Source organism: Sus scrofa, chromosome 12, assembly GCF_000003025.6.
Source record: "Sus scrofa isolate TJ Tabasco breed Duroc chromosome 12, Sscrofa11.1, whole genome shotgun sequence".
In the NCBI taxonomy this organism is placed as follows: Eukaryota; Metazoa; Chordata; class Mammalia; order Artiodactyla; family Suidae; genus Sus; species Sus scrofa.
The window spans coordinates 15960348-15984228 of NC_010454.4; the positions used below are offsets into that span (position 1 = coordinate 15960348).

The 23881-nt window shown below is 46.5% G+C and overlaps 1 protein-coding gene across 1 annotated transcript in view; it reads left to right on the forward strand.

The window, feature by feature from the left end:
* MARCH10 (membrane associated ring-CH-type finger 10) overlaps window positions 9568–23881 on the forward strand; it is an 82531-nt gene continuing 68217 nt past the window's right edge. Inside the window, exons 1-2 of the mRNA XM_005653890.3 lie at window positions 9568–9743; window positions 15743–15849. Coding sequence (XP_005653947.1) covers window positions 15760–15849 — 90 coding nt within the window. The 5' untranslated portion in view covers window positions 9568–9743; window positions 15743–15759. The remainder of the gene's footprint in view (window positions 9744–15742; window positions 15850–23881) is intronic.

Below are 23881 nucleotides of genomic sequence, written 5' to 3' on the forward strand. Positions count from 1 at the left end.
TTTAATCATTTGTCAGTTAAATTAATTTCTTAAAATCCACTCAGAGAAGCCGCCTGTGTTAAACACACACAGACACACACGCACACACACCTCCAGATGTAAGTGAAATAGAGGACAAACCCCACCCTAGTGGTGGCTCTTGCCTCCGCTTGATTTTGATTCTTTTTTTTTTTTTTTTTTTTGTCTTTTCTTGGGCTGCTCCCATGGCATGTGGAGGGTCCCAGGCTAGGGGTCCAATCGGAGCTGTAGCTGTCAACCTACGCCAGAGCCACAGCAACCGGGATCCAAGCCGAGTCTGCAACCTACACCAGGGCTCACGGCAACGCCAGATCCTTAACCCACTGGGCGAGGCCAGGGATTGAACCCGCAACCTCATGGTTCCTAGTCAGATTCATTAACCACTAAGCCACAACAGGAACTCCTCCGCTTGATTTTGGATATGGACAATATCCTACTTCTTTTTTCTATACCTGACAAGAATTTTCCATAACTTCTTCCTGGCGAGGTGTGATGTCAAGGGTGCTGTCCCCCTCCCTCCCCAAAACCCCGAGACGGAGACCCAGTCACCACAACACAAAACTATGAAAATGCAGATCCTGCTGAGTGTCTGGCTTCTTTTTTTTTTTTTTTTTAATTTTTAGAAGTGGAACACACACTCACTGCTCAGAAGGCGGCTTTGTAAAGGGAGCAGCTCTGAGAAGGGTGCTAACAAGCCCGGCCCGCACGTTTGTGCTCGGGCTTGCTGCGAAGTGTATTCCACACACATCCAGGAATTTGTTTGAGGACTGAGCGTGGTTAAGTCATGTTTGAAGAATGTTCTCTCATTATCCTGACTCAGAGGGTGCAGGGAGCCAAGAAGGGAGGCCGCACAGTGATACCTTCTGTTCCGTCTGGTTTTCAAGCACTGCCCTCCACGGTCCTGAGGCCCCTGGACGGATGTCACCCAAGGCCATTCCCGTGGACATGTTTAAAACTGCATGACCTCAGGGCTGGGCTGGCCGAGGGAGGGAGAGCAGGGAGGAGAGGGGCAGGGGAGGCGAGGGGCACCGCGGAGGGGACTGGCCTGGAAGGAGAGGCGAGAACCAGTGACAACAATGACCAGCCAAGAAATGTATTTGGGAAAATAGAAATCTAAGAGCTGTGGCTTGGCAACTTACTCTGACTCTTAACGAGAAAGGCAGAGGGAGAAGAGAGGGGAAGCGGGCTGAGGAGGGAGGGGAACGATGAGCCAGGAGGGGAGGAGGAGAGCCAGGCAGGAAGAAAGAGGCGGGAGGAAAAGGAGCGTGACTCAGTGTCCCGGAAATGCACCCCTGAGGGACACGGTGAGGAAGGGCACCGAAATGAGAGACTGGAGTTAAAATTCAGGCTATACTGGAATTCCTGCTGCGGCGCAGTGGGGTCAGAATCTGACTGCAGTGGCTCAGGTCACCGCTGAGGCACAGGTTCAATCCCAGTCCAGCGCAGTGGGTTAAAGGATCCAGCGTTTCAGCAGCTGCAGCCTAGGTGGCGGCTGTGGCTTGGCTTTGATCCTTGGCCAGGGCACTGCCACATGCTGTGGGCGTGGCCATTTAAAAAAATCAGAATATACTGCCCAGTATGAGGCCTCTGGTCTCGTCCATGTCCTGCAAGTGGGAGCAATAGCTTTGATACCTCATCTTGAATCATCTCGTCTTGGGCCAAGCGTGTGTTTGAATGACATTTTGAGGTTTCCTCAAAGGCTGGAATAGAGATCAAGAGGGCACATGGATCAATTCTGGTGAGGAACGTCCTCAGAAGTCTCCACAGGGTACATCAGCCGCACATGTGCACACAGGCACGCACACTTGAAAACCACCCCATGGCTTTCCACTGTACTTAGAATAAAATCCATCCCTAGACCTTGCAACCTCCCCAGCCTTCCCTAACACTTTCCCAGCCCTATGGCTTCCCTTCAGCTCCTTGAAGCCCCCTAGCTCTCCTCACCTCAAGACTCTCTCATCATTGAAGTTCCTGGCTCAGTGGGTGAAGAACACAACAGAGTGTCTGTGAGGATGTGGGTTCGATCCCTGGCCTCACCCAGTGGGTTAAGGATTTGGCATTGCCACAAGCAGCAGAACAGGTCCCAGATGTGCCTTGATCTGGCATTGCTATGGCTGTGGCTGTGGCTGGCATCTACAGCTCTGATTTGACCCCTAGCCGGGGAACTTGCATATGCGGCCCCTAAAAAGAAAAAAAACAAAACAAAAAACTTTCCCACCCTTGTTTCCTCCACCTATGCCCCTTCTCCACCCTCAGAGAGCTGGCTCCTCTGCATCCTCTGGGTCTCACCCAGAGAGACCCTCTTTGATCACTTTGTCTAAACAGATACCCACCCTCCCATCGCCACCCCTAATATTCTCTATCTCTGCACCCGACTAGTGTTTGGGTGCTAGTTACCATTTGTCCGCATTTATTTATTGATCTGTCTACATGTAAATTGTCCTTGACACCTACCAAAGATTTGTTGGCAAGTGAAGGGATGGACAGAATGTTCTAGATTCACTGGTTTGGGATGCACAGCTTTGAACACTGGCATCAATCCCCAGCAATCCGTCTTTAGGTCTCTCCTCTTCCTCCCTGCTGCTCCATATCTAGGTGTGGAAGCTGTTCCTGCTGCCTGTGGGGACCCTGAGAGGGCCTCCCCCTAGTCAGAGGAGAGGGAAGCACCTGTCCTTGGTGGGGGCAGAGGCAATGAGAGTCCACAAAGGGTTAAAGAAGGAAATTAGAGTTAGCCCCTAATCAGATGCAACATCCATGTACTTAGGAGAATAGAGAGAGGACCATAAAAGCGAGAGCCCTGGAGGGAAGAGAGTACAGACGTTAGAGATATTCTAGGGCAAGGATGAATGCGCCTCTGAGTGGTACCATCATCCGAGGGCCCCCCATCCATCCTTGTGAGTGCAGGACGCACTGGACGGACCAAAAGCTCCATGACTGCCAGGATCAGGAAGCGGGTGATTGGGAGGGAGATGCCCGAGCCTCAGCCCCAGTCCCAGCCCCCAAACCAGCACTGGCCCTGTTCCTCTAGAAGCTGCCTTCTGGTTGTTGCTGTGCTCGCTCACTCTCTCTCTCCTCTCCTCGGCACTCTTATTTAAGCAAAACCTAACCAGTAACAGCCACTTCGTGAGGCTCTAGGACTTGCTCAGTGTCCTCTTGGTCAGAAGGACTTTTTGTTGCGCTGTGTTGAGTATTCATCTGCCCGGAAGCATGTTTAACGCTCACGTGAGATCCCTGATATTGTCAGAGCTTTCTGAAGCCTCAGTCTTGCTCAGAGCTTGGTGAACAGTCCACAAATTAAACTCTTGGCCAAACATATTGGGCTTAAGTTTACCCAAAGTCCAAACAAATCAGATACTCCATTTGGACAGAAGTCAAATTCTTTCCCTGGGTAATCATTTCTCAGAAATTCTGAAAAGCAGTATGTTTTATGTTCTCAAACTTCTTATAATCACATCCAATCTTGTATCAGATGCATCAAACACCGTAAAGAAGGGTTTTGAAAGGTCTGAACCTTCCAAAACAGATAAAGAAACCAAAGCCTGTTTGAACTTTTAAGAAATAGCCTAGCAAACTTTAATGAGTTGGCCCTCTTTTTGTAAAACAGCACAACAGACTAGCTACAATTCCAAATGAGGAAAATTCGAAGGGATACGAAAGGACTTTTTTTTATTAATTGCAGAGAGTTTGCCAACCTCTCATAGAGTCTACTTTACTCCACCACAAGAGAATCAGATTTCAAATATTTGACCTATGAAAGCCCAATAGGCATTACTAAATTTCAAACAGTTCATGGATGGCTGCAAGCCCCAAAGTGAATACGCCCTCACAATTAGGTATGAGGTCACAAAATGTCACTCTCCGAAATTCAGGATAAAAAAATATCAATCTAAAGTTAGACACTATGGGAGTTCCCTGGTGGCCTAGAGGTTAAGGATCTGGCATTGCCACTGCTGTGGCGTTCAATCCCTTGCCTGGAAACTTCTGCATGCCATGGGTGTGGCTAATTTTTTTTTATTTTTTATTTTTTTAGGACTGCACGTGTGGCATATGGAAGTTCCCAGCCTAGAGGTCGAATCAGAGCTACAGCTGCTGGCCTACGCCAAAGCCACACCAACTCAGGATCCTAGCTGCATCTGCAACCTACACCACAGCTCACAGCAATGCTGAATCCTTAACCCACTGAGCAGGGCCAGGGATCAAACCTGCGTCCTCATGGATACTAGTTGGGTTTGTCTCCACTGAGCCACAATGGGAATGCCTAAAAAAGTTTTTTTTAATACTAAAATAAAATTAACCACTATGATATTAGCAACACAAGATTAACATTTTAATGAAATAACATCATAATAAAAATAAATTTTGGAAATGTTTTATAAATTCATGGGTGGTGTACCTTCATGTATTCTCAGGTTTCAACAAGAAAAATGCAATCTACATAATGTAAATAATTAAACCAGCTACCATTTGTGGAAGAGGGTATCATGTGGTAGGCACACTGCCAAAAATTTTGTACCCACTATCTTATTAATCCTCACAGCAAGCAGGTGAGGAGGCTCCGACTATTCCTAGTGTAACTATGAGGATCTCAAGGTGCGAAGGGAGACAAAAGTCGGATGGACTTCTCACCCGAGGCTTCTCAAATCCAATATATACTATCAAAAAAGAGAGAAAGGAGTTCCCGTTGTGGCCCAGTGGTAACAAACTGGATTAGCATCCATGAGGGTGCAGCCCTGCTCCGTGAGTTAAGGATCCCGCGTTGCTGTGGCTGTGGCGTAAGCTGGCAGCTGCAGCTCTGATTGGACCCCTAGCCTGGGAACCTCCATATGCTGCAGGTGTGGCCCTAAAAATACAATTAAAAAAAAAATATATATATACTGTCCATGGCATAAGTGGAAGAGAAATGGTTCCGTAAAGCTGAGCAAAAGGGTAGTTAACTGAAACAAAGATGGGGTAAAAAAATCCTCTAAAGCCTTGAGGTAAACAGTCCAAATCTATGATCCAGACCAAAACATCCCTGGAGGAATAGAAGGTTATTCCTTTAGGCCTCCTCTGACGCCAGAGCGATCCCTCAAGAGCCCTCAATTCCCTTTGATCTAATTCAATATTCACCAAACCTTTGATCTTTAATTGGATCTCCTGGGGATGTCTTTCCACCAGGACAGAGTACCTTTTGCCTAAGACCAAGGCTGGTGACCTCCCAGCTTTATTCTCTGGGATAAAATGATGACTTGATCAGGGGGAGGACAGTTAGTTGCCACTGAGTGGAATTATTGGGAATCCGTTCCTAAAAAGATCAGCTCTGAATTGACTACAATGGCACTTCTTTTTTTTTTTTTTTTTTTTTTTTTTTTTTTTGTCTTTCTGCGATTTCTTGGGCCACTCCTGGGGCATATGGAGGTTCCCAGGCTAGGGGTCAAATTGGAGCTGTAGCCACCGGCTTACACCACAGCCAGAGCAACGCGGGATCCGAGCCGCATCTGCAACCTACATCACAGCTCAAGGCAACGCCAGATCCTTAACCCACTGAGCAAGGCCAGGGATCGAACCCACAACCTCATGGTTCCTAGTCGGATTCGTTAACCACTGCACCACGAGGGGAACTCCTACAATGGCACTTCTGATTCTACAAAACCAAAGACCCAATCCTGGGTCTTCAATGACCTCCACCAAAATGTATATATGGCCCAGAGGGCTCTCCTTGACACAGCCACTAAGCTCTCTAACCATCCTAATGACATTGATAATGGACCAGGTTTTTTGTTTGTTTGTTTGCTTGCTTTTTAGGGCTGCACCTGCAGCATATGGAAGTTCCCAGGCTATGGGATGAATTGGAGCTGCAGCTGCCAGCCTATACCACAGCCACAGCAACGCCAGATCCTTAACCCATTGAGCAAGGCCGGGGATCGAACCGACATCCTCATGAACACTAGTTGGGTTCGTTACTGCTGAGCCGCAAAAGGAACTTCTGATAAAGGACCACTTTTAATGAGTGACATTTAGAGATGGTCACACTGCAGACCCACAGTGTGGCCAATGTGATGGGATGAATGCAGAATGCCACAACAGCCCATGGCATATTCAGTAAGCCATTAGCTTGTTTTAAAAGTTAATCAGATGAGTCCCCTGCACATAGGGGTTCTGAGGAGAACCCATGAGGGTTAAAGGGCTACCATGCCCACAGTCCCCTGCTCAGCAAAGCCACCCCTAGAGATTCTTTCTGTAAGCAACCTGCCATGCACATACCTTGTACATGGAATGAAGGCAACATGCCCTCATTGGCACCAACTGATGAGAACAGAAGCCCATTAGTCATGGAGAGGCCCAAGGTCAAAAACAACCATGTTGTCTGTGGGGGAGCCCCTCTCCTCCTGAGGCCACAGGGCAAGAAGCTCTAGGTCCATCAGGGCAGCTCCTGATTAGACAGTGACGAAGCAACCTAGTTAGACGCTCTGTCTTAGGAAGAGGCAATATTAGGTGAACAAAGAGAGCCTGGGTTGTTCAAGGTCAAGTGAGTAGCCAGGCCAGGTCTCCACCTGGCACCTATCTCTTGGGAGATTTATTCTTTGCACTGAGTTCAGTATTTCGTGATTTCCAGGAGTTCCCATCGTGGCTCAGTGGTTAATGAATCCGACTAGGAACCATGAGGTTGCAGGTTTGACCCCTGGCCCCGCTCAGTGAGTTAAGGATCCGGTGTTGCCGTGAGCTGTGGTGTAGGTCACAGATGCAGCTTGGATACTATGTTGCTGTGGCTGTGGTGTAGGCCAGCAGCTACAGCTCCGATTAGACCCCTAGCCTGGGAACGTCCATATGCTGTGGGTGCGGTCCTAGAAAAGACAAAAACATAAATTAAAAAAAAATGTGATTTCCAAAACCTAAAACCCCTGAGATTTTATACTGAAGTTGCCCTTTGCAGAACACTTAGATTAAGCTTTAAAAAACCATTTCTTTGGCTGTCCAGAGCATGTGGAACTTCTGGGGCCAGGGATCAAACCCACACCACAGCAGTGACCCAAGCCACAGTAGTAAAAATGCCAGATCCTTAACCCTCTGCTCCACCAGGAAACTCCTAAAGAACTTCTTGATGCTTATTTGCAAATACCAACTATCTCAACCATTAAAATTCACTATGCACTTAAGTCTAAGTTGGATGTTTTTCTTCATTTATTTATGATCTATCCAGGTCACCATGCAATTCTTTGCAATCCTACAGTGGAGTAGGATCCTTTCCCCAGCCAGAAACTGTGTTTCTTTCTCACTTTAATATTTCACTTCCTTAGCACTTTGCTCTTTAAAGCTAGAACTAATCTTATTTGTAATTTGCAAGCCAAGCTCAAGTTTACTCTTTAAACACTAAACTAGAAGTTGCTCAATAACATTTTACAGGCTGACCGCTGGAACTCTCACCCCTTTCAAGAACACCATGATTCTTTTCACAGAACTTAATTTTCAGAAACACTTGACATGTAGAAGAGTTCAAAACTGAGACGTAAATTGACATCTCCAAATTTCGTTATTGAAAAACCTTCAAAAATCTATGGTTGACACTCATAGGCATTAAATAAAACCTTAAAATATGCCTCAGAAAGTACTGATTATTGAGTGCTTACGGTATACCAAGTATGATGTTAAGTGCTTCATTTGTCTTTTCTCATTTAATCTTCACTGCAATCTTTTGAGGTAGAAAGTGTTATTTTATATAGATGTTGGAGTGGAAAGAGAAAAATCTGGGTCCAATATGTACCAAGGTGTTTTTCTTACTAGCAGGCAACATCAGGGAATGAGAAGCCCTGCTTTTGAGCCCTGGCCTGCCACTTACTTTGTGTCCTAGGGCAGGTCACTTCCCTTTGACTATTTCACCCGGATTTCAACTTCCTTCTCTGTTAATCATTAATCATTATAATTGTTTCCATTCGGGGAGGGGGGGGGTCCTAGCTCCAGCAGAACAAACACTCTACCTACCATTTCTCTATTATAGTTTCAATCCAGGATGTCTTAAAGATTTTGTATCTTTAAGCATCTCCTTTTGAAAGGCAAAAACCATGGGGAGAGGTCTTAGGTTAGTACTTAGCAGTTAATGCTTCCATTAGCAGTTAATGCTTTAATAAGGATTACTTGATAGCTGGCTGAGAACAAGAAGAGAATGTGGGTTGGGCTACCGGGGATGGAAAGGTACTGGAGATGGCTGATGGGCCAATAAAGTTTGGATGACACAGTGCCCAAAACAAAGACTTCACCTAAGTACCTTCTTTTTGTCTGGGCTCCAATCGGCTCAGGCTATGCCTTAGAAGTTGGTGTGAAGGCAGGGAGTAATATTCAGTGTGTAATAGTGTCATCTGGCCGAAGTTTGAGTGAAGAAGTGCTGAATGAGGAAAACCAAGAAGTGAGCTCTGGGGAAGGGCTTCCTTCCCAGGGAGTGAGGAATTTTGAGCACTTCCTAAGGGACAGAAGACTGTGCTTATAATCAGGAGCTTTGCCGATTATAAAACTGGGGAAATGGTGGGGAAAGAGTGTTGGAAGATAAGGACCAGGGTGTGGCTAGGAGGCCCTTCTAATAATCCAGTTAAAGGTCTTGGGGCCCAAAACTAGGGTGGTATGATAAGGATAGAAGGAAGGGTGTGATGCTGGGGGAGACCTGGACCTCATCTGGACCAGGGGATTGCGGAGAAACCATAGACCCTAGGGGTTCTGGGAACTGATGAAAGGTGCAAGAATTTCTATTCTCCTTTTTCCCTCTTCTCTACCCGATCAAATATGCCCTAATGTGACATCAGTTGGCAAGTTATAAGGTGCCTCAATATGCACAATAAGTGGAAGAGAGTCATCTCTGCTATGAAAATCGCAGACAAAAATAAACCTGGCAGAGGGTGAGTCTAGCACAGGTTACACTGCCTTCTTTCCAAATCTGCAGGCACTAGTCTAGACCTCTAAGAATCTCCCACCTTGGGAAAGGAAGCCGCGATTACTGATAACCAGGAGAACCTGTCCCAGTTCTGCCGCTGATGGGGTGCCTCCCTTAATAATTTACTTCTTCCTTTTTATGTTGGACCAGGCATTTCAGAGATGCCCCGCACAACTCAGACTGCAGGGCTGCACTGTCTTCCCCTCTGCCAGTGTATCGCCTTTGATATTATTTTATTCAATTAAAAATATTTTCCCTTCTCGTTTTTTAATCTCATTCTTTGTAAAGCACAGCACTGATTCCAGGCAGGAGTGAAGGCCTCCATGTCTGGGTCTGGGCTTTGGACATCTGCACAAAGCCAAGCCGCCTCCTCCTCCTAGAGCATCTCTTCTCCGCTCGCCGCTTTGCTTTACCGACCGCATCCCCACTAGTTCCCACGGCAACCGGCAGGGCGCCCACGTCCGGGTTCGGGGACGCCTGGCCGCCGCCCAGCCCCGCCCCGCCCCCACGGCCGCGTTCGCCCCACCCAACTCCCGCGCGAGGAGGGAGGAGGCCGGGTTGCCAAGGAAACGAGAGGACGCCAGGCAGGCGCGCCCACCGCCTCCGCCCCTAGAAAGCCCGACCGCCTTAGCAAAAAGCTGCCTCCCAGGAGGAGGAGGAGGAAGAGGGGGCCGGTCGAGGGAGGGGAGAGGAGCTAGGAGGAGGAAGAGGAGCACAAGGAAGGCCCCGCGCGATTGATGGGCGGCTCCTCCGCCCTGGACCAGCCCGCCCGCCCCGCCCCTCAGCCCCTTTAGCCACTCGCAGAAGGAAAGGATTGACCCGCAAGGTAACTGTCCGACTCGTACCGGCCCGCCCCAGCCACACCCACAACTGCGACTCCTGGTCTTCGGAGGACAGGGGCGAGGTTGGGGGGACGGAGAAAGGCGACCTCTCCTTGCGACTTTGATTCTAGAGGGAAATCGGGCCTGAAGCCTGGGGGCCTGGCCGTCCCTTCCTTCTGCTGAGCACAGCCCCTGTATTTTTCTGCCTCAAAGAGACAGATGTGGGGGACTCTGTGATCACTTATTTGCAAACTGGCAGCCACCCTGCACCTACATAACTTCCGCTCAGACTCCCCTGGTCTGCGAGTCCAGGAGAGGTGTACAGGGACCGCGGCCCCTCTCTGAGTGCAAAATTATGGATATTGTTGAGAGCATGGAATTGCGTGTCAAGCCTGTGACCTCCCCGCCCAGCCCCAAACTTTCCCAATTACACGCTGAGTCTCTCTCTTCTGGGCTTGATGGTCAGCCTATGACCGCCCAGCTCTTTCAGTTTCACAGCAAAGTGAAGAGTCACCGCCAAAGAGCTTTTCTTACAACTGCTATAGCACAGCACTCCCCACCCCGCCCCTCGATTTTCCGAGCCAAATTGGCTGGAAAAGTCAAACCATCTACCCTCACCCCTCTCAATTCCCAGAGCGGAGTGTTAGGAAATCACGCATCTCTGTTGCTTACACTCAAAACATTTTTATAAGTTAAGATTTTAAAACTCTAAGACGTTTTAAAGCTAGATGTAAACAAATTCCAGAATCTTTGTCATTACGAATTAATTAATTGTGTGTAAAAGGATGAATGAGGTCTCCTGCAATCCTCCTTTCCAGCACCCACTTATGCAAAAGGAGGAATTTATAAACCTGATGGACATGTATGAATATAGCCATTTAGATTCTGGCTCAGAGGAACCTTCAGCCTAAAGAGGGGCTTCCATTTACCTTTTTCTTTATGACTGAACTAAGAAAATATTCACTCTAAGGACGTTTCTAATATGAGACCATAGTAAGAAAACAGTGAAATCGCTTGACGGTTAATCAAAAGAATCCCCTTCCCATCAATTCTTTTGACATAGGCAGCCAGAGAACAGAAAGACAGCATATGTGATTTTTTAGAGACCTGAAGGAAATAGATTCTGCCATCAGATTTTCTTCTCCTTAGTCAGGGAAATGCAGTTTGAGTTCACTGGCAGTTTACACTAGAGAGGAATTACATATGTCACAAAGTTCTCAGAATATGCCTCACTGAAATTTCACAGATCTGTAGAATTTTGAGGCCAAGAAGAATCATTCACTCTCGCTTTCAGCAAAGCAGGACTCCCTTTCCCACATACCTCCTACTCCCTTCTCCTTTCCTGCTCTCCTTCCCTGTTTAATATGGATTAATCTTACGTGGATTTCTGAAGCACAAGTTTGGCACAATCTATTATCACCAGAGACGAAAACAGAAGCATGCATAGCCCGGGAGGGGATATTAAATTGAGAAGCAGTTCAAAGGTGAGAAACAGAAGAGAATACAAAATGCTATTTGAGACACATGCTCCCTGCCCACATTTTATTATCACTCTCCTCCCCTCCACCTGTCTGAATTTGCTAAGGAAAAAAATTTTGGCTTCGAATGGCCATCTGGTTGAGTAGGCCCGCAAAGCTGAGATTCACAAAGTCAGCATTAGCTCATGTGGCTTTGTTTCCACATCGTTATTTCCGTTGCTTGTTCATCCTGGTCAGTTTTTCTGACCTGTGATACAGTAGGAAGTTCGAGAGACACTTCAGAAACGTAGAGAGTGTTTGTCCGGCCTGTGGTGGTCTATCGACGACGGTCTCCTTGATCTATCGCTAATAATCTGCTTCCTTGGGGCAGAGTATTAATGTATTAATGTATTTAAGTAAGAGATTACATATGGCACCAGGATGCTTCTAAATATTCATGTTATAGGAGCGTATAATAATAGAGACTTAAGGGGAGGGCAAAGAAACTTTTGTAGGCAATTTTAAAGTCCTTTATTTGGTAAGTGATTGTGAAGTCAGAGATAACCTAGCAAGGAGTAGCTCAAATAGTGTTATTTCCTACCTTTTGAGACAACGTGATTTCAGGCCTCTTAACTTAGAAGCCTCCTTAAAATAACACTGCATTAAAGCCAGGATGGATTGGCTGGCTTTTCTATGCTAATTTTGTAACCAAAATGTACCATCCCCGTGGATTCTGGGATGCGCTCCTTTATCGACCACAAACATCCTTTCATTATGAATCCTTATGGTCTCTGTCTGATTAATATTCAGACAGGTTTTCTTTCCAACAGTAGCAGCAGGGGCTCATCTTTCTGCCTGTTTTAACACCATGGTTTTCTGAAAAGCGTGGGCACATAGCTTTATTCTATGCTGGTACATATAAAAAGTTACACGTAGTCCTCTGAAGTAGTGTTCCCTAGATGACTATTAAAATGCTCAGAGACATGACTTAGGTTTTGTGTGTTGTCTGTGGAACTACCTCTTGGTTTGCGGTTTCAGATTCTGACTCGCAAAGACCCAACGTTCTATACTTGAGAGAAAATAATCCCTGAGAGACCAGCCTAAGTTTCTAGATGATCCTGTTTGGGACTCAGTGATAACCCTTGCAGGAGTCCATAGCAACCATACCAGACACTGGGTCACCATGAGTCAGAGGCCATCTGATTCCGCCAATATCTTATCAAAGAGGCAATCACGCCTGTTGACGGGGATGTGGAAAAAAGGAAACCCTTGTGTTCTGTTGGTGGGAATGTAAATTGGTGCAGCCATTGTGGAAAACAGAATGGAGGTTCCTCCCAAAAATGAAAACTGGAACTCTATATGACATAGCAATTTCACTCCTGGGTATTTATCCAAAGGAAATGAAAACACTAACTCAAATGGATGTCTGCACCCCCCTGTTGATTGCAGCCTTATTTATAATAGCCAAGACCTGGAAGTCACCTAAGTGTCCGTCAATGGATGAATAAAGAACATGTGATATATACATAAATATATATATAATGAAATATTATTCTTTCATAAAAAGAAGGAAATCTTGGCATTAGTGACAACATGGATAGACCTTGAGGGCATTACACTGAAGTGAAATGTCAAGAAAGATAAAATACCATAGGACCTCACTCATATGTGTCATCTAAAAAACAAAACCAAACCTCCCAACTCCTACCTACAGAGAAACACTGGTGGTTGCCAGAGGCACGGAGTAGGAAATGGACGAAATGGGTGAAGGAGGCTAAAGAGTATAAACTTCCGGTTATAAAATAAGTACTGAGGGTGTAATATACAGCATGGTGATTATAGCTAGTAACCTGGTATATGTGAAAGTTTCTAAAAGAATAGATCTTAAAAGTTCTCATCATAAGAAGAAAAATGGTAGCAATGCAGGCTGGCAGATGTTAACGGGACTTATTGTGGTGATCCTTTTGCAATACATACAAATATCGTTGTATGCCCGACACTAATATAAGGTTCTATGTCAATTATATCGCAGTTAGAATAATGCATGTATTGAAATAAATGAAAGCTTAACTGGACAATGAGCAGCAATAGTGTGGGATCTCTGATGACCTTATAGATGAGGTCTAGCAGACTCACCATGAACAGTGCCATTAAAGAACTCAGTTTTTTGATCATAAATTTAGACCACACTAGTCAGAGCCAAACTTGAAAGCACTGCCTCCACTCCCTTACCTCTCATTTGCGCAACTCCGGGCAATCTGTCTTCAGCCCTGTCACTCCACTAAATGCTCTCACCAAGGTTCTTAATAATCTCCTTGAAACCTACACTTCTCAGCATCTATGAAACTGCACCCACCTGGATTCTCGGCTTTCCTCCTGCCACTCTGGCTTCTTTCCAGGGTTTCTCTTCCACTCCGTACCTGCTCTTAAAATTGCATGGTCCTCAGAATTTTGTCCGGGTCGTCCTCCTCTTTTCACTCCCCATTCTGCTTCAACGTCAGTGGTCCCCACAATGCCAGCCATACCCAGTTCTTCACTTCTCTAATCAGCTCCAGAGCCCTACATCTAACTGCTTACCTGACATCTCCGTTTGCTGTCCCCCAGCCCCTTCAAAGTCCACATCAGTTTCTCACGAACCTGCTCCTCCTCCCAAGTTTTCTGGTGGGAATGTCGGCATCCAACCAGCCGGCTGCCTGAGCCGGTAACACGGGCAGCTTCCTTTGCACCTGCATCTCCCACCCCTTTCGTATGATCACCAAGTCCTAATGATTTTCTCTCCTGAGTATCCCTTGAATCCAGCATGACTAGAGTATGGGGACCAGAGTGAGACTCTGGCTTCAAACCCCAGGGCATCCACTTCCTAGCTCCGTAACCTTTGGTGAGCTACTTAATCCCTTTGTGCCTCAGTTTCCTCGTCTGCAAGTTAGAGATATAACTCTTGTCTCATAGCGTGGTCATGAAGATTGCATGAGTCAAAACGCGTCACTGTTTGGAAGAGCACGTAGCACTTCCAGAGGCTCAGTAAACAGTAACTCTGAGCTCCTCCCCGCTTTCCTCCACTGTTGCGACCCAAGTCTGAGCACCATCTTACCTGGCTTACTATGATGTATCCCCACTGGTCTTTCCGCTTACATTCTCACTCTACCTCTCCTGCCCTCCATCCATTCTCTGTACTACAGCTGGAGGGATTGTTTGAAGACGCAAATCTAGGCGTTCCTGTGGTGGCTCAGCAGTAACGAACCCAACTGGTATCCATGAGGACGCAGGTTCAATCCCTGGCCTCACTCAGTGGGTTAAGGATCCAGCATTGCCCTGAGCTGCGATTCTGGTCACAGATGCGGCTGGCATCTGGCGTTGCTGTGGCTGTGGCATAGGCTGGCAGCGGCAGCTCTGATACAACCCGTAGCCCGGGAACGTCCATATGCCGCGGGTAGGGCCCAAAAAGACAAAAAATAAAAATTAAAAAATGCAAATCTAATCATTTACTCCCCTGGTTGGAACCTTCCAGTGGCGTTATATGGCTCTTTGAACCGTGACTTCCAAGGCCACGCCTCCCCCACAGCCCTCCTGTTCCTGTCCTGCCCCTTCCTGTTCTGAAGCCCCTGTATCTGCTGTCCTTTCTGGCCAAGATCTCCTCTGTCCCATTCCTGGCCTCACACACTTCTTAGCAAATCCAGCATCCTTTCCTAAGGAAAACCTTGCCTCCCAGACTGTGCGAGGCCCTCCACTCATAACACTTTATCAGCAAACCCCCTGTTTCTGCTCCATTGCCCTTATCACCATTAGGGACCTCCTGTCAATATTCAAAAACGATGGGATCGGAACCCAGAGAGTCTCGTGCCAGTGCCCACACTCTAACCACGATGGATTCGAGGGAAACTCAGGAGGGAAAATCGGCAGCCTTGGTTCTGATGTGGATGGAGCAGGAGGGGCATGGACGCAGGAAGCTGCCCAGGTCACAGGCTCTGGCAGCCACTGGTTACTCCCAAATTTCCCTTCAGAAGACTTGGGAGGAAGAGCAGGTGTGTGAGAAAATAATGTGACTTTCAAAGGGGCTGGGAGACAGCAATATTTAATGCCACCCTATATTGTAGCCACACAAAGGCCAGAGCCGTATCACGCTACTGCCAAACCCCAGTGCCCCGCGTGCTTCCTGATTTGGAATGGGGTGCCATCACTGAGTCAATGAGTTTGTTACCAGGGGTTCAGAGCTTTGGTCACTGCCAGTTTGGCTAGGTTTTTGTCACGTTGTAGAACTGCTTCTGAATCAGGCTTCTGCCCATCTAACTCCCTGTGACTAACCAGGACAGGCTCACCGAAGCCCGCGAATGAATGTGGCTGCATTATTTATGTCTGGAACAAGAGGGCTGTGAGGGCATCAACACCCATACAAAGAGCCCTTTCAGTCTGAAAGGAGCATCTGTGCCTTTCCAACAATGGAAATTCGATTAATAAGAGACGAAAAGCAATTACACTAAGAAAAACCCAAATATGGCAAAGCCACAAAGGATTGTATCACAGCGCGTTTATTTCTCTTTTATCCACAGGTCGGGGATTAAGAATCATGTTGCATGAAGCAAAGGACAGGCAGAAGTTCGTCAGTGATGTTCAGTATCTGCGGGACATGCAGCATAAGGCGGACTCAGAATATCAGGCAAGTGAAGAAAACATGAATTCTCTTCCCCCTCCATTATGGAATTAGGAGACAATTCAGAATACAGTATCAGTATATGATAAGCAGTAAAGCGGTTTCTAAAATCCCAAACCCACACTTAGTAGCTGTCTGACTGTGAAAAGCCACATTACCTCTCCGGGTCTCAGTTTCCTCATCTGTACAATGGGGAGAATGGTCCCTACCTCAGAGTCTTGTCATGGTGGAAATGAAATGAGACAACATTTTTCAAATATTTAGCACAGAGCTTGGCACACAAGCCTTGTCAACAAATGACAGCAGGGCTTGGGGCTTAAATTGGATAAACCAGCTATGGAGAAACAAGACATTAAGGAGTTAATGTCACCCTACCATGTATAGAATAGCAGGCCCTCCTGTTGTTATTGCCAGAAGAAAGGTGGCTCGCCCATCCTGCAACACGCCGACTATTCGTCACCCTAGTTACCGTGTTTACATGCAAAAACAAAACAGACAGGGAGCCTGAGGAGTCATGATGTAATTACCCAGAGCTGGCATGGGACAAACTTGCCAGACTGGGCCGTGGGATTCTGGGAGCAGTTAGAAAGCGTCACTCAGCTTGCGGGCCGGGAGGTCACCCCTTGCCACTCAAGGAGGCACAGTCCTCAGCTGAGGATTGAAAAACACTCCTTCCCTAAGGAAAACACAGACCTGCTGTTATCAGGCTTTTCTCCTTCTTAGCAATTTCAACTGTCACCGAACCTCCTGGGTCACCAAGGAAACCAGACCTATCTCAGGAACCTGATTTCACCCGTGTAATGTGGCTTAGCTTTGGGCCTGGAAATGGGGTCAGCCTTTTCCTCCCACTGCTTGTCCACCCACCTCCAAGGTTAGAAAAGTCAAGAGAATTCCTATAAAATAAATAAGAGCATAAACATCCTAACGGGTCACGCTGGGAGTCTTCACAAAGATGCCTCTGCCACGCAGCCCACATGTGGGAAATACTTGTTTGAAATTGTCTCCGGAACAGGCACTTAAGTAAATCAATCTTATTATTTGATGGTCTCTGCTGAAGAAAGCCACACAACCGTGTAGCTTGGAGCCATGTAGCTGTTTTCTAATCTCATTTGGGCATTCAACACTGTCCTTATAAATAATATTCATTAAGTGCCTACTATGTCCTGAACAGAGTCCTTTCTCTCCCAGAGTTTTTATTTTAGGATTGAGGAACACACACAAGTAAATTAATATAAGTAATGAATACAATGAAGCGAATGAAGCTAAAGTAATGCAGGTGGGGTGATGCTCCTTTACATAGGCAGGGAAGCCTCTTAGAGGAAGTAAAATTTGGTTGTGGAAGCAAAGGATGAGAAAGAGCCAGCCAGAGCCTCCCCAGCAGAAGGAAAGCCAGTGCAAAGGTCCTGAGGTGGGAACTAAGTTGGATCATTGGAGGAAACAAAAAAAGGCCACCGTGAAAGAGAGAGATGGGGCCAGATCACGTTGAGTCTCTCAGGACAAAGATTCATATTTGGAGTTTACTCTTATCAGGATGAGAATTGATTTTAAGCTGAGAAGTGATCTCCTCTGATTTACATTTTTTAAAGATCATTCTGTCCGCTGTGTGGGAAAAGGACCGAAAGGAGCAAGAGAAGCAGCAGAAAAACTAGGAGGGAAAGTCTGATGGACATGTAGGAGAGACCAGTGTGGTGAGAGAGGGGGTGGCAAGAAGCAGCCAGACCCAGGAACCAGAAGCAGCAGAGACATCTTGCTGATAGATGGGGGGGAGGAGTGAGGGAAAGAAAGGAATGAAGGATGACTCACTTCAGCATGTGGACTTGTCCATCAGCTCCCTCTGTTTCACAACTGACGCTTCATTTTTTTCAAGTCTCCCATCCCCATACTTTTCAACAAGGACTGTCTCTTCCTGTTTTATGGACACACAAAACCAAACAAAGAACCTGAGCCCGTCAGGTGAGACGCCACTCAACTCTTCCCCTTCTGCCTGCCAGTCTAGCCCTCACGTCTCCAAGGGTCAAGGACATGCTCCCTGCTGGTGCCCACCTGTGCTCTTGGTCCACGCCCCTCTCCATCCATGGACCTTTCTTCTATATCCTTGAAATTTCTCTTCTTCTTCTTGGCTCCTCCCACAAACATGTTCAACGCTCTCTCATACTCAGAACAAAAGAACAAAGCTGTCTGTGGGCCATGTGTCCTTTTCTAGCTGCAGTCCTGGCACTTTCTAGTCTCCAGATGTTCCCAGACAGTCAGCAACCCTTGTGGTCTCCACTCCCCTCCTCCCATTCACTCCCTCACCTGCTGCAGCCTGGCTGTCTCCTCGCCTCCCTTGAAACTGCTCTCGCTAAGGTCAACGGCGAAATTCAACAGACACCTTTTCAATCTTTGTTTTCTGAAGCTTTATCTATGTTCGGTGCTATTACTCTCTCCTTCTCAAAGCACTGCTTCACTGGCTTTGTGATGTTATCCTCTCCTGGGTTGCCTCCTGTTTCGCTCGTATGCCTCTCCCTGCCCCTTGCGTGTTAATTCCCCCAGGTTCCCATCAGCCCAGTTTTCTTCTAATTCCCAGGGTTTCGGTGGCCCATCTCATCCCCTCCTGTGTTTTTAACCACCCCTCACATACTAATGACTTGTAATCCCGAGTCTTCTCCAAGTGTGAGCATCACATGCACAACTGCTTACGGGATGGTTCCATCTGGATGTCACACAGGCACCTCCAACTCAGTGTGTCCACGGTAAGACTCCACACGGCCCTCCCCGACCATCCCCGACTTTATCCCATCCCTGAGGTCCTGCCAAGCTTAACAAAAGCTCATGAACTTGTGCCTTCCTTTTCAATCCTATTGCCACCACCCTGGTTCCAACCTCTACAGTTTATCTCCAAGACTATTACAATGTCCGCATAACCAGGCTCCCTGCCTCCAGCCTTGCCCCCTTTCAGACTGCTTTCTGGAAATATATGTCATGTGTGAACTGACTTTGCAATTCGGTTGTTTGCCTTCATGTAGAGGCGGGCCCCAGTCCCAGGAACCCCAGGGACTCCAGCCCAATCCTCGGCCACTTCTCCAGCCCCCTCTCCCCTCTTCTTACTCTCCCAATGAGGGTGGAGAAGACCAGTTTTAACTTAGATCTAAAGGGAACCTCCGTACTCCCATAGCACCTTCTTTTAACAAACAACTTGACTGAGGTATCATTTACATATCAATTTCACCTGTTCCAAGTTTAAATTTATCAAATTTGCAGTCACTGCCATCATCTGGGTTTAAAACATTTCCATCACCGCAACACCAAAGTACCCCTTTCATATCTCTTTTCACTGCTTTTGAAATTATCTCTTGTGTGATGTCCTATCAAACTGGACCACAGCTTCTTAAGGGCAAGGGTGGAGTCTTACTCTCCTGTGTTGAACCCAATGCCTTGTCATTAATGAAAGCCAACATTACGAAACTTGATCACCAACTCTGTTTATCAGACATAGATCCAGTTGACTTGCAACTAATCCTCAAAGTCAAACCCACTCTCATTGAGCATTTTCAAAACCACTCACCACAGGTTCTGCAAAAAATAAATACAGTCGTCTTTAATATGTTCTGAGTACTGTCAAATTAAGTATAGAGCCACCCACAGCAACGACTTTGACGGGAACAGTGGTAAGTTGCATTATCTACTCTACCCCTTGCCTTGTTCCAGAAGAGATTAAATTGGGGGTTAAGAATCAATTGCATGGCTTTAATGACCCCTCAGTAACCTGGTGCATATGTGACTTGTCTGTATTTAGATAATTTATGAAGGGAGGCTTTGCTCCGGGTGGATATTGAAACCCTGGGCCATCGATGAACTAGGCTGGTTGCTCGCAGAACCTCAGCTTTCACTAGCAGCCCAGCAACATGCATGAGGGATTTCAGGGTGTACAAATAGTGTAAAACCTAGCCACCTGATCTGACTGCCAAATCATAGACATTTGCCGCATACGCCTTCCCATGCTGGACTCTCCTTTAATGAGCTGGCTCAAATTGAAGCCCTTAGAAACTTCCTGTAGACACTGTTCCCGCAACATCCTAAAATACGCTCTGGGTTGGTATGCACCAAATTAGCAGTGCCTTTACAGGTCTGTCTGCTCTCGGCAGGAGAGGAGGGTTAAACCCACTCCGAGTTATTTTGATGTCACTCCTTTTGGTGGTTGGGTGGGACCCTTTTGAAAAAACAAGAGGAAATAAACATCTATCTGGCATATTCCATGCTATTTCAGAATCTGGTAACTAGTACATAATGATACACCATCTCAGAATTTGGCTCTATTTCTTCAAGGGCGTTTGTGCTACATAGCTCCCCGCCCCCTCCCACCCTCCCGCTTCTTTTGGTCGAATGCGTTTATATAACTTGTGGTAGAATTTAGCCATTAATGTCCACTGAGAGCTAAAAGAAAGATTACACGTGGCATTTCAGGATGATTTTCTATCATCTATCAAATGTGTTTGATGGCTTTCATTTCATGTCACTTATTCATTCTGATTCTTTCAAGTACATGGCAAGCCACAAATATGACAATGTGAACCTGTTTCCGGACATGCTTGGGGACCGTCCACCCAGGGGGTTGAGGAAATGGACATAATGCAACTTTCCATCCCATAGGAGTCATGGGGAGGGCTCTGCCCACCTCTGATATGTGTGTCTGTGTGTCTGTGTGTATGTATGTGTGTGTGCTTCTCTGCTCTTCATAGAAGAGAGAAATCAACTCACTCGAGGGGAGTATCATGTCAAACTGTTTTTACACCTTTGATTTCTTAATCTCTTAAAACTAATGACTTTAATAATGTCACCAGTGGTAGTTAAGACCCAAAGCTCTGAGGTAAGCATGTTGGATCATAAGAATAACAAAAAAGAAGCAACTGAAGGCAATGGCAAGTCTTCCTTCCCAAAATGCTTGCGGAGTTCAACTAACAATAACCTTGACAGAGGTCACAGCTGAAGATGCAGAGTTAGGTCATAGTCACAGTGCTTTTCAGACCAGAACCCTGAGGCTGGGAAACATTCTTGTGGGACATGGCTTCTTGAGGGACCAGGAGCCTGGATGACGACCAGAAGAATGGGGCTGATAATAAAAGGAACAGAAGAAGAAAGTTTGAGCATCCCTGTGGGTTCAGAAAGCTGTCTGAAGAAAAAGCAGTTCCCAGAGGGACCCTGAGTGATTGGGAGCAGGGTCTCCTCAGCTGGCTGCCCCAGGAGAGGGACGGGCAGGCATAGAAAGCAGACCTCTGCTTCCAGGACAGAAAAACAAGGATGAACTTCAGGCCTAGATAAAAAAAAAGAGTCTTTCTTCTTCTGTGACCACGATCAGAATCACATTATGTGGCAAAGGCTGACTTGAGAAAAAGGAATGAACTAAGGAGTGGGATTAAGCCTGATCTGAGGATGGTAATGATGGAGAAGATGATGCTGGTGATGATGGAGAGGATGATGCTGGTGATGATGGAGAGGATGATGCTGCTGATGATGGAGAGGATGATGCTGCTGATGATGGAGAGGATGATGCTGCTGATGGATGCTGATGATGATGAAGACAGTGATGATGATGGTGACAGCAGTGATGATGATGACAGTGGTGAAGTTGATGGTAATAATGATGAGTTTTATTGACCACTTTTACTGCATGTTCACTGCGAGCCATTCACTCTGCTAAGCGTCTTATCAACAATGCCTCTTGCTCTCCCAGCAATCAGGCAGCCCAGGGACATCTCCCTCTCAGAGATGAGGGAAGCAAGAATCAATGGAGTTAGTCAGCTTGCCCAAGGTCACGATGCTAGAAAAGTGGCAGAGCTGGGGTTTGTCATGTTTACCCGGATTGCGACGGTGAGTCACAAAACTCACGTCATCCCCCACAGGCATATATGCACATTCTGTGTTCTGCCCCCACCCCCACCCCCCCGCAATGGTAGCTTCTGCACAGAAGGTAGCCTAACTACGCGTGCTGCAGTCAGAGGGATGGGCTTGGGGGGTGAGGGGGCGCAGAGGGGGAGCGACACCAGAGGAGGAGTGAAGGAAGAAGCCCCAGTTCTGCCGGAAAGAAACAGGAAGTTACCTGAAGCCTCTCATTACAAGACTGCCCTCAGCCAGTTTTGTCACATGTTCATGTGACCAAAAACTTATTTATAGCAGTCTAGCTTCAGACACTTGAAACCGAAAGGGAAATAAAGTTCCAAGGTAAGGGGAGCCCCTGGTGACAATGAATTACAAATCTATCCCCCCTCCCCAGCCTGTGGATTTCATACTCCTCTGCCCCTTTCAGGACCCTCACGGCAGAAACATCAGCATCAAAAAACCCAAAACGAAGCAAAACCCACTCACATTTACAAATAACAAGAAAACTAGCCCCTGAGGGTGGAGGGAAGTACAGCTAGGTTTTTGCTGTTTCCAGGACTGGAAATCCGGGCTTGGCTCTGTCCCTGTTCCTTCTCAGCAAAGCTGTTCACGTCGAGAAGACTAACACTTGATTTACATGGAAAGATTGCTTGACTGGAGCAAGATAAAAATTAGGAGGCACCTCCCTTGCCACTGGTTTCTTCTGCTCCCCCATGGCGGGGGGGATAAGGCACCAGAGGCGGGGGGGGGCATTTTTTTTTTCAACATTGCAAACCATTCTATTCCTCCTCCCCTTTGGGTAAAGAAATATTTAAGTCGCATGCATTCTTGGAGAGAATTTTCAAAAAACACTCAGCCCACAAGAATTCTGTTCTTCCCACAAAATCTGCCTCGATCCTGCGTGCAGTTGCTAACACGGGCTCCTCCACTTTCAGCCCATCAGCGTTTTCTTCTCTTGTCTTTAATAGGAGTTGGTTAGGGTAACAGAGACATCTGCTGCCCCGGGAAACAACACTCCACGCAGGGGCACCTCCCCAGCAGGAGCTCCAATCTGAAGTCATCGTAAAGGAATACCAAAAAGAGGCCCATATCTCGTTGAGTGTCATTAAACTCTCTGGCTGACTCTTTAGGTTTTAGCTTGGTTTATTTTATCATTTGATATTTATTTAACTTATTTAGTACAGTATCGGGGGTGTTTTCTTATTTATTAAAAACAAATGCTGTTTGTTAAAAGAGCTTGCTTATCCATATGGCATCGTTTTTTGAAATTAACAAACCCAAAGGGAAAACCCCACCATTCTGGAGTGTTCTCCATTTCTGAGCAAGGTGGGGTGAAAGCACACCTCTCTCCTAGAAATCCAGGATTCCACCTGCTGCAGGTACCACTGGCTGTTCTGGAGGAGCCCAGACACCTGTGCCTCACCTGCAAATCAGTTGTGAAGCAGAGAGTAATGGACTCTCTGTTCCCAGGTCCAAGTGTTAAATGTTTTGTTAATGTCGGGTCATTTCCGCTCTTAACCTCTAGCAGAATATTGGGCTTTCCCGTGGCCGTGAGATTCTGGCACGTCCTCCTACATCAAGGAAGGAGATGGATTTCCTAACAGAGGGGAACTGAGGCAGAAGAAATCTTTCCTTTCCCAACCCAGGCAGGAAGAAGAAGACATCAGGCCTACCTTAAAGATAATATTGTCTGTCTTTACGCTGCATTTCTTTACTGTAGCAGTGGATAATTCCACTCTGGCAGAGGAAAGAGTTCAGTCATTGGACCTGTTGAAATGCTCCAAGAAGTTTTACCCTTTTGGAGTATTTAAACCATCAGTTGGAAGGGAAGTAAGCACTTCCCTTTTTTTCGGGTCATAAAATGTTTATCAAGGTATACTTTAGGGAATAGCGTGACTATAAAATTTAGGATCACAATATGAAAATATCAGTTGAAAGTGAAGTAAGCCAGACAAAGACAAATATCATATGCTATCACATATATAGAATCTTAAAAAATGATATGAATGAACTTACATACAAAACAGAAATAGACCGACAGACATAGAAAACAAGCTTACAGTCACCAAAGGGAAAGTGGGGACAGGGGATAAACTTGTTTGGGATTAACTGATACACACTATATATATAAAATAGATCTATAAACCAGGAGGTCCCATTGTGGGGCAGTGGAAATGAAACT